We start from the raw sequence: 11,144 nt of genomic DNA, 5'->3' as shown, positions 1-11,144 counted from the left end.
TTCCAACTGATGTTTCATCCAAAGTAGTTGTGTACAACAACTTGCAGCTGAAATGTATTCTGCTTCTGCTGTAGACATAGCAATAGTTGTTTGTCTTTTGCTAGCCCAGGATATAAGATTATCACCCAGAAATTGACAATTGCCACTGGTTGATTTTCTTTCAATCCTATCACCAGCATAATCAGCATCACAGAATCCAATTAGCTTATAATCTAAGGATTTCCTATAAAGGAGTCCAAGATTAGTTGTTCCCTTCAAATACCTGAAGATTCTCTTGACAGCAGTCATATGAGATTCTCTAGGATCTGATTGGAATCTTGCACACAAGCATACACTGAATAAAATATCTGGCCTAGATGCAGTGAGGTATAACAAAGAACCAATCATACCTCTATACAGCTTCTGATCTACTTTAGCTCCTTCATCTTCTTTGCTCATGTTGCACGTAGGATGCATTGGAGTGTTCATCACTTTACAATCTTCAAGTTTGAACTTCTTCAGAAGCTCCTTTGTGTACTTTGATTGATGAACATAGACTCCATCTTTGCATTGATTGATTTGAATGCCAAGGAAGAACTTCAGCTCTCCCATCATGCTCATTTCAAATTCATCCTGCATTAACTCAGAAAATTCCTTGCAAAGAGATGCACTAGTAGAACCAAATATTATATCATCAACATATATTTGCACAACAAGAATATCTTTCCCAAGGGTCCTTCTGAAGAGTGTAGTGTCAACCTGTCCTCTCTTAAAATCATTTTTGATTAAGAAATTACTTAGTCTATCATACCAAGCTCTGGGAGCTTGTTTCAAGCCATATAGTGATTTCTTCAGTTTAAAAACATGGTCAGGATATTTAATATCCTCAAATCCAGGAGGTTGCTTAACATACACTTCTTCTTCTATGACACCATTGAGAAATGCACTCTTGACATCCATCTGATATAATATTATGCCATGATTAACTGCATAGGAAAGAAGTAACCTGATTGCTTCCAATCTTGCAACTGGAGCAAACGTTTCAGTGTAATCAATGCCTTCTTGTTGACTATACCCTTGTGCAACAAGCCTTGCTTTGTTTCTTGTTACTTCACCTTGCTCATTCAGCTTGTTTCTGAATACCCATTTTGTTCCAATAATGTTCTTGTGCTGAGGTTTGGGTACCAGATCCCACACATCATTTCTTTGAAATTGATTCAACTCTTCTTGCATAGCTAGGATCCATCCATCATCTGAAAGTGCTTCATCAACTGCTGTAGGTTCAATCATTGAGATTAGTCCAATCATTGACTCTTCTTGTCTGAAATGTGATCTTGTTCTTCTTGGACTATCTTTGTTTCCAATGATTAGCTCCTCAGGATGTGAAGACTTGTGTTTGAATGTGTTTCTGGGAGGATCTTCTTGATGTGAGCCATCTTGTGCTTCATCAGAAGCAGTTTCATCTTGCGCTTCTGATGTGGGTTCAGCTTCTGGACTATCTTCAGACTCAGCTATCTGATCAGGTTCTGGAGTAGCTTCAGGAACCTGTATCTCTGCAAAACTTTCACCCTGCTTTGAAGTTTTATCTTCAAGCTCCTTGTCATCAAATTTAACGTGCATAGATTCTTCAACACAGAGTGTTTCTGAATTATACACTCTGTATGCCTTTGACCTTTCAGAGTAACCTAAAAAGATTCCTCTTTGGGCCTTGGCATCAAATTTCTTTAGGTAGAGCTTGTTGTTCAGAATGTAACAAGTACATCCAAATTGATGAAAGTAAGAGATATTGGGTTTTCTTCCTTTAAAGAGTTCATATGCTGTTTTCTCCAAAATAGGTCTAATATAGATCCTGTTTTGAACATAGCATGCTGTATTCACTGCTTCTGCCCAAAAATGTTTTGGTAAATTGTTTTCATGAATCATGGTTCTGGCCATTTCTTGTAAAGTTCTATTCTTTCTCTCTACAACTCCATTTTGTTGTGGTGTTCTAGGAGAAGAGAATTCATGGAAAATTCCATGTTTTTCACAAAAAGCTTCAAATGGCTCATTTTCAAATTCTCCACCATGATCACTTCTGACTTTCAAAATTTTTGATTCTTTTTCAGATTGAATTTGAGTGCAGAAGCTACTGAATACATCACACGCAACATCTTTACTCTTTATGAATTTCACCCAAGTCCATCTGCTGTAATCATCAACAATGACTAATCCATATCTACTTCCATATAAGGATGCAGTACTCACTGGTCCAAATAAATCAATATGGAGTAATTCTAAAGGTCTTGAGGTTGAGACAATGTCTTTGGTTTTAAAAGATGACTTCACAATTTTCCCTCTCTGACATGCACCACAAAGTGCATCTGAATGATAGTCAATGTCTGGTAGCCCTTTCACAAGTTGTAACTTACTAAGCTTAGAGATTAACCTCCAGTTAGCATGTCCCAACCTTCTGTGCCACATCCATTTCTTATCATTCACTGATAGTAGGCAAATCACCTTCTGATCAGCCAGTTCAGAAAAATTGATTTTATAGACATTGTCAACTCTCTTTCCCTTGAACACAATGGATTTGTCTTCCTTGTTGATTACTGTACAGTTGGGTTTTTCAAAAAGCACATCATAACCATTATCACAAAATTGACTAATGCTCAAAAGGTTATGTTCAAGACCATCTACCAACCATACATTATTAATTGAGGTAGAGGAATTACCAATAGTTCCTGTACCTATGATCCTGCCTGACTGGTTGCCTCCAAATTTCACATTTCCTCCCTCTTTCATTGTTAGGCTGAGGAACATGGACTTGTCTCCTGTCATGTGTCTTGAGCAACCGCTGTCTAGGTACCATGATCTTTGCTTTGGCACTGCTCTTAGACATACCTGCATCATTGACATTTTTAGATTTAGGTACCCATTGTTCTATGGGTCCTGGAAGGTTAGTACTTAAGGCTTTACTCTTCACTTCTTGTACCTTGTGCTGTGAGTTGGGTTGCTTCTGATTAACCATCACCTTAGGTTTTGGTACTTCAGAAGCAGTAACTGTCTTCTTCTGAAACTTAGACTTCAGAACCCCAGATTTTGGTTTCACCAGACTCTGAGGAATAGGTTCTGATCTTTTCAGGATCCTAACCTTTGAAGTTTTGGAATCAGATTTGATCATAGCCTTTGACTTAGAGTTCTTTGGCTTTGAAGTAATCTTAGCCTTAGAACTAGAAGCTTCAGGTTCTGATTGAACAACAGTTTCCAACTCAGCCCCTTCTGGTACAAAGAATGTTTTCAGACCTTCCTTGATGCATTCACAACAAGACTTTAGATTGGTTTTCTCCAGTTTCACTTCTGGAAAACCAATTCCTCTGCCATTGTTCTTGTAAATGCTATAAATCATAGAAGCCACTCTGCTTCTGTCAATGCCAGATATAATAAAATCTTCAAGAGCAATTTCATGGTTACTTAAAGGTTTTTCATTACACTTTTCTTGTAGCTTCTGACATAAGAACTTGAGCTGATCTTCATATGTTTTACACATGAAGTCAAAGCCCCTAAGTCCTTGTTCAGAAGCTTTCAGATCCAATAAAGTTGATTTTTGCTGTTGTACCAAATCAGCATATTTTTCTTTTAAATCCTTCAACTCATTGGTTCTTACTTCAAAATGTGTAAGAAGTTCTTTAAGTGACTCAACAAGTTCATCTCTGGGAATTTTGGAATATACCTCATTTTCATCTTCTGAGTCTGAATCTGATCCAGCTTCTGAAGTTGCTGTTGCTACCAACCCAACAGCTACCTTTGCATCTTCATCAGCTTCCTCTTTATCAGATCCAGATTCACTACCCAACTCATCCCAGGTTGCCATTAAACTCTGCTTAATCTGCTTCTTGAATTTGCTTGGTTTGAATGTAGACCTCTTTGACTTGTCCTTTGACTTTTCTCTTTGAAGATCAGGGCATTCAGCAATGAAGTGACCTGGCTTCTTACAGTTGAAGCATCCCTTCTGATCTTCTTTCCTTGAGCTTCTGGAGTTACCCCTTCTGGAGAGAAACTTTCTGTTCTTCTTGGCCAGATATTGAAGTCTGTTTGAGAGCATGGCCATTTCAGCAGCATCTGGTTCAGAGTCTGAACTTGACTGTTCTTCCTCTTCAGATTCAACCACTTTGAGAGCTTTTGATGACTTGCCTTTGGATGGAAGAGCTATTGATTTACTCTTCTTAGTAGACTCATGTTCATTAAGACTTAACTCATGAACTTTGAGAGAACTAACAAGATCTTCGACACTTAAAGTGTTTAAATCTTTAGCTTCCTCAATGGCAGTCACTTTTGGTCTCCATCTGGCAGGTAAGCTTCTGAGTATCTTGCTTACATGATCAGAAGCAACATAGCTCTTCTTTAGAATCTGTAGACCAGAAACTAAGGTTTGAAACCTTGAGTACATCTCCTCAATAGTTTCATCATCCTTCATTTTGAATAACTCATACTGATGTACAAGCAGGAGAGCCTTTGCTTCTTTGACCTTCTTGCTCCCTTCATAATTTGAACAGAGAGAAGCAAACATAGCTTTAGCAGTGGATTTGTCACTCATCTTCATGTATTCTGCTTTGGGTATGGCAGTGACAAGAGCTCCTCTGATAATATGATGCTTCTTGTAAAGTTTCCTCAGTTCTGGAGTATGTTTCTTTCTATCCACAGCAGCTCCTTCTTCATCAAGGACTAAACCACCAACGCCGTCTTCCAGAATATCCCACAATTCTTCATCTAGGCTCATGATGTAACTGTAAAAATTGGTCTTCCACCAAGAGAACTCTTCAGCATCTCCATTGAACTTTGGAACTTTTCCAACACTGGTTTTCTTACTATCACTATAATCATGTGAGACATTTTTATAGCTAGTATCACCATCAGGAGGAGGAGTAGTCATGTTTTTCTCAGATCTTTGACTGTTGCACGGTTAAGTGATACACAACAGACCAAGGCTCTAGATACCAATTGAAGGTGAGAAAAAACACAAGAAGGGGGGTTGAATTGTGTTTTAGAAAAATTCTTCGTTTCTCCTAAAAACTGAACACACTGATCAGAAGCTAAGTGAGACAGCTTCTGAAGTGATAATCAGAATCTAAATGCAGCGGAATAAAACAGAGAGAGAGAAGAAGAACGACACAAAGCAATTATACTGGTTCCTTCCACAATCCGGAAGTAGTCCAGTCCCCCTTGCACTTCCAAGGAGATTTCACTATGAGTAATATCTGATTACAAATGCTCAAGCACACAAGCAAGAGACTTCCAATGCTCAAGCACACAAGCAAGAGACTTCCTTTGCTCAAGAACACAATCAAGAGACTTCCTGCTCAAGCACAACTGCAAGAGACTTCCTAACTAAACAAAATTACACAGAAAATTGTTTAAGGTTGAACACTTGATATACAATCAGAGGTGCTCACAATACAAATCAGATACAGACTCAATGGACTTAAGAATTTCTAAGATATGACTTTGAGACACAGAAATTCTAAGTGAATGCAGAACAATTTCAGCAGAGGTTTGGTACTTGTGAAAATCTTGTGAGTCTTTCGTTCAGCGTTCTTGCATTACCAATTCTCTAGGTCTTCACTCCTTTATATAGAGGTGTGAAAGAGACGTTGTGAAATTGCCAGCACACCAAAGAGTCGTTGTTGAAGCTTGATCTTTCACCAATGATCTTTTGCCTGATTTGGTTGTTGTCCTATGAAGAACAAATTTGAAATCCATTCCTTATCCAAAGGAACATCTATGCAGGCGAGACCGTATTCTGGAGCTGTTTTCTTGTCTTGAAGTGCAGACACAAAACAGAGTAGTGGAGAACGTGGTTGTACAATTCGTACAAAGTACAATGTCAACGCTTTCGTCCAAATTGCAAACACATGCCTTCAAACACCTTTGAAATGACCGTTGCAAACTCCACTAATCCTTTGTTTGTGTTTTCGAATCCAATAGACAGCTTTTGCATTGATAATTCTTCAATTCTTGATTCTTTGCAAATCCAGTTGATATTCAGCTTCTGGTGAAATGGCTTCTGATGAGGCAGCTTCTGATGATGCAGCTTCTGATGAGATGACTTCTGCAGCTTCTGATGATGCAGCTTCTGATGATGTGACTTCTGGACCTCTTGTCTTCAGGAGCACTATTCTTCAGGAGCAGCTTACTTCAGGAGCGCTATTTCTTCAGGAGCAGCTTGACTTCAGGAGCGCTTTTTCTTCAGGAGCAAGTTGCCTTCAGGAGCGTCCAAGCTTCAAATTTTTGTTGTTTCCATAGCTCTTTATTTGCTCATTCAGAACCAATGATGATGTAACTTTATAATTATGGTCCTGTACACTTGAACAAATATTAGCTAATCCAATTTACAATTTTTAATACCTTGTTATCATCAAAACTCTTTAAGGTTTATTGTTAAACACATTTTGTTCCAACACGGTTTGCCTAAAAGTTGTCAGGAGCCACTGATTGTCATGCCTTGTGCACCGACGACCACTCCCCGTCCTCGTCAGCCTCGAGCGTTACATCATCAAGGGCTCAATATTGTGTGAGACCATAGGGGGTCTGGACAATGACGCGATAAACTTACGATCCCTGCTCTCAGTACACCAATAACTGCTTTTAGGAATGAGGGAGAATACACGAATTATCCAAATGAAGGTTTAAGCATCGTAGACCACATCGCTTGGCTAACAGGTAATAATCACACTATAAACACTATGTTCAGACATTGTAATTAACACATCCAATCAATTAAACAAAATTATTTCACCCTTTTCATCTTATCCATTTTCCTTTCTGCTTTGTTTATGTATTTGATAGTGTGTCTTAAACCCAAAAACAACTGTGCTCAACGCTTTATTGGAGAAGTTAAGAAACTCACAGTTGAGGGACAAAGTTCTTTCCTCAACGTTAATCGCTTAAAGCAAAGAAAATCTAACTGGGAAACTAAGCATACGGTAATATTCAATTTTGCATAATTTAACAAAAAAAATTACCGATTTAAATTTTAACACTCATGCTTAATAAGCTTTCCTTCATCAAGAAGTAAAAAACAAGTGCTATTTTTTTGAATAGAAAAAAAAAAAAAAACTACTGCCATTTTTTTTTTGTTACAAAGAGGGCCAATGTCCTAGGAAGAGAGAGAGTGAGAGTGAGACTACATTACTACTAGATAAATGGTAGTTATCTCCAACACACCAACTTTTTTTTTTGGTACAAAAGAGGGCCAAAGGCCCCAACACACCAAATTCTAGCAAATGTCTAAAGTAAGACGGACACATAAAAAAAAAAAAAATCACATTTGAATCTATGGAGTAAACAAGATTCGCTAAAACATACACACATTAATTTATCTTTCGATAAGAGTGTCGAAATAGAACCTTCCACTCTAACTCCGAAAGACATCGAGTCTTCTTAAGGAGCAAACTACCACACATGCTACTCCTCCCACCGTTGGAGAGTTTCTAAACCACCACTAAAGAATCAATGTGAACCTCCATAGCTGAAAATCCCAACCTTCGAGCATAATTCAACCCCTCAAACACACCCCGGAATTCTGCCATATATGCGATACAAAAAACAAGTTTTGTATCAAGGAAAAGTGTACTCTTTTTTAAAATATAACTTTGGTTTCTTCATAACTTCAATGACTAGTTGCATTTTTTAGATTAGTTACATTTTTTTAATCACTCGTCTATAAAAAGGTAAAAGAGGAATAAGAGCACCCACATATTTAAAAAACTTGATATTTTCTTTTTCTATATAAAAAAAAAACTTGGTATTTTCTTTCTCTTGACAAAATGGGTCCTTGTTTAGAAAAGGAATGATCAACAATTTGTGTGATTCTCATTACTTGCACAAACAACCAACTAACCAAACTGTCCTTACTCTTTACAAAGAAGACCGTGTTGCTTGTCTCATTCTTGTCAAAACCACTTTGTTGGTAGTTTTCACAAACCTATTATTAATCATTAAATCACATCTAAAAATTATTAATAAATAATTAAATTAATCATAAATTTCTTTTTGTCTTTTGTGGCTAACTGCTTACAATATTATTTTTATATTAATAATTAAAAATTAACTAGGTTTGGTGCAAATTGCAAAGAAACCTAGTAATGTCTTTCTGTCGTGGGATTCATCATCTTCATCATATATGTATGGAATATATATATATATATTATATAGCTCTCCCTTTCACTAATTAACAATAAATAGCTAATTATCCAAAATTAACATTGATTATCCAAAATCACCTGAATTAAATCATTGTCCAAAATCAAACTTGAAGTGACCTTAAGCATATGAGATAATGACCTTGATCATAAATTACAATTCCATTTCAACAATTATTACAAGCTAATTAGCAGTTTCGCACTTGCTTGCTGCTTAATTAGGCTCACTGGTCACTGAGTTGGACTCTATTCACCCAAGTCCCACCCAACCGAATCATTGCCCATAAACCACCATTTCTAATCGTAATCATAATTAAACAAATTTATAGTATTAACCAAACAACCACCAAGTGGAATCTGATTAACAATTACTTAACCACAATAATAACAATAACAATAATAATTAACTAAGATTACAAACACAAGGCGGAAGCAAGAAAGAACCAGTTTAAACAATCAAAAACCACCACCTGAACCGGACATTCAAGTTTCAACCATCGAACCCGGTCTGACTCCAGACAGCATCACGAACCCGGCTCAAATCACGACCCTTCAAAGTTCGACCCACACCTTCGAAAACCGATTTCGCCGCATTCTTACGGCTACGCGCCAAATATTCATGCGGCGGAACCATCTCCGATTCATCATCGTCGTCGAAACTATCGTCGTGTAACGACTCAACCGAGTCAACTCGGAGTATCTTACTCCAATCCGGCACGTTCACCGGCAACGATGTCGCCATGTGCCGTCCGCGTGCCGATGGTGAAGACGCAACGCCGTCATGTGCACGGAACTGATGAACAATCCTCGCCGTCGCCGCCGTGGAGTTTATCGCCGGATCTTCAAACGCAAGTGATAATCCACCTAATTGACGGTGTTCATCGCTGTTTTGAGTAATCCGACGCCGGTTCCGATACGATGAGCCAGAACCACCGCCGTTAATCTCAACGGTTTCAGCGTTTGGTGATTCCCACTCATCGGAGAAATTCAAGTCAACTTCACCGGAACCGATATCTGTGGACCAAATATCCTCTTCCCGGAGCTCCGATGGATCGGCTGCAGCGGCGGAGCTTTGGTTGTGAGAGTAACCGTATGTTCCTAAGAAACGTTCGCTCCGGCTGGTTGTTAATTTCCTACCTTTCGCCATATACAGCGGCGGAAATAGGTTGCGCCGTCGTGGGAATTGAAATTATGAGATTTTATTAAGAAAAGGAAAAAATAAATATTCACAAATTTTTAATATTTTTCTACTACTAATGTTATGAGTCCATTGCTCTTGAGCTTGAGCTGAGGAAAAAATGGCTAGAACTTGCTCTCTATATATAATGTTGGAATTTCATTTGAATTTGAGTTTGGTTTCATTTTGTCTGAATTTATATATTTTCTCCATGTATTAGATGTCATCTATGCGTAACTACATAGACTAATATCTCAATCTTTATGGATTTAAATAACTAATAAATCATCTTTATAAACAAAGACTCGTGTCATCTCATTTAACCACTTTTAATTGTTGTTTATTATGCTTCATAGAAGGGAATGAATAGAAATTAAAATATTGGGAGTGTAAATTTATTTAGGTAATGACGACACATGAGATTAAAAAAAGAAATGAAAGTTGATTATAATATAAAGTTTTGTCGTTAATGGCACGTCAATGTGGTGGTGTGTGTGGGATAATAACTCGTTAATATTGAGGGAAATGAATGGAAATGAACCCAAATGAAACATGTGAATCTTAAATGGGACTTTCCATTTTAAGACTTTAATCTCATGTCATGCCTACCACTGAAACACATGACAAAGATTTTGCTGCTTTTGTTTTGTTTTTTACTGTGCTGTTAATAGCGCGGGGGCAAAAAAGGACAAATCACAATTCTGGTCTTCTACCATCATAAAACCATAAATAAAGGAAGAAATAGTTTAAATTTGGTTTAAGTAAATAAACATTAATTTTTTTACCAAGAGTAAATAAACATTTAGTCGTGTACTAAAAGAAGCAAATTAGTCTTTGGATACCACCCAATTTAGTAATGGGTTTCTTTTAATTTGGACCAACTAGAGTTTGGGTCCAACTTGGACCAGTTGAATACAAACCATAGATGTAGTAAAATTTTAAACGGACGTTTGAGATTGAAATTTTGGAACCTGCTGTCTAAGTTGGGGGATTCCAAGGCTTATGTAAGCCTAATTGCATTGGATTATCTTTGTCTGTTTGTGAAACAACTTATATGGAATACTTTCAGATTATTGTAGGATTTCTCTGTGTACTCATTCTTAATCAAAGACAACAAGATCGAACTTTCAACCTCTCACCCTTTCATCTTCACAAACTCTATAATTTTTGTTGGTAAAAAAAAAAACCTATAATTTTTATTTTTTAATTGACTTGGTGCTACTTGGTCACAAAGAAGACCATAAATAATTGATTTCTATGTAATTGACCCAACAATTTGCCAAACTATTTAAACTGAAAACATCAACAATTAATTTCAATCATAGGGATTAAAGATAAGGATATTCAATTGAGTTTTGCTGTACTACTTATGGTATCTTAAAATCAAAAACGATTGTTTCTTTGTTACTAATCTTTATTTTATATATGGGTTTCAACAACAAGAAAATAGACCCTTTTAAGAAGATGAAACAGGTGGTCGGAAAAAGGAGAGCAAACGGTGGTAAACAATTCATAATTTACAGATTTAAAATTAAATTAACAGGTTTTGTAGAGGAGAAAGAGAGGATAATCATGGTGATAGTGACACGGCCATATGAGATGGAAAATGCGGTGGTGGATGCCGTCAATGAACCGAAGGTGGTGGTCGTTTGAAGGGAAAGAGGAAGAAGAGAAATAAGAAAAGGAAGAAAGAGGAGCTCGTGTCTGTATGTTCTATGTGCAGAAAGAGAAAAAGGAGCATAGGTTCAGCTACCAATCAGAAAAAAAAGGGTTTAGATTTGGGAAAAGGGGTCCTACAATGTATTTTTATA

At 37.2% G+C, this 11,144-nt stretch overlaps 1 protein-coding gene across 1 annotated transcript; it reads right to left on the bottom strand.

Annotated features, from left to right (window-relative positions):
* Nucleotides 1–8,286: 8,286 nt before the first annotated feature.
* On the bottom strand, nt 8,287–9,445 carry LOC146944577 (protein S40-6-like). The gene has a single exon (XM_085742937.1). It carries the CDS (start codon nt 9,301–9,303, stop codon nt 8,647–8,649), a length of 657 nt encoding a protein of 218 aa, XP_085599063.1. The 5' UTR covers nt 9,304–9,445; the 3' UTR covers nt 8,287–8,646.
* Between the last annotated feature and the right edge of the window lie 1,699 nt (nt 9,446–11,144).

Source organism: Medicago sativa, chromosome 2, assembly GCF_051527215.1.
Source record: "Medicago sativa cultivar Bolivia chromosome 2, Bolivia_mono, whole genome shotgun sequence".
Lineage (NCBI taxonomy): Eukaryota > Viridiplantae > Streptophyta > Magnoliopsida > Fabales > Fabaceae > Medicago > Medicago sativa.
The sequence above is the reverse complement of the archived record's forward strand: the minus strand, read 5'-3'. Positions and strand labels throughout refer to the sequence as shown.

Coding starts and splice junctions, on each gene's coding strand:
- LOC146944577 (XM_085742937.1), bottom strand. CDS start 9,303: ATGGCGAAAGGTAGGAAATTAACAACCAGCCGGAGCGAACGTTTCTTA.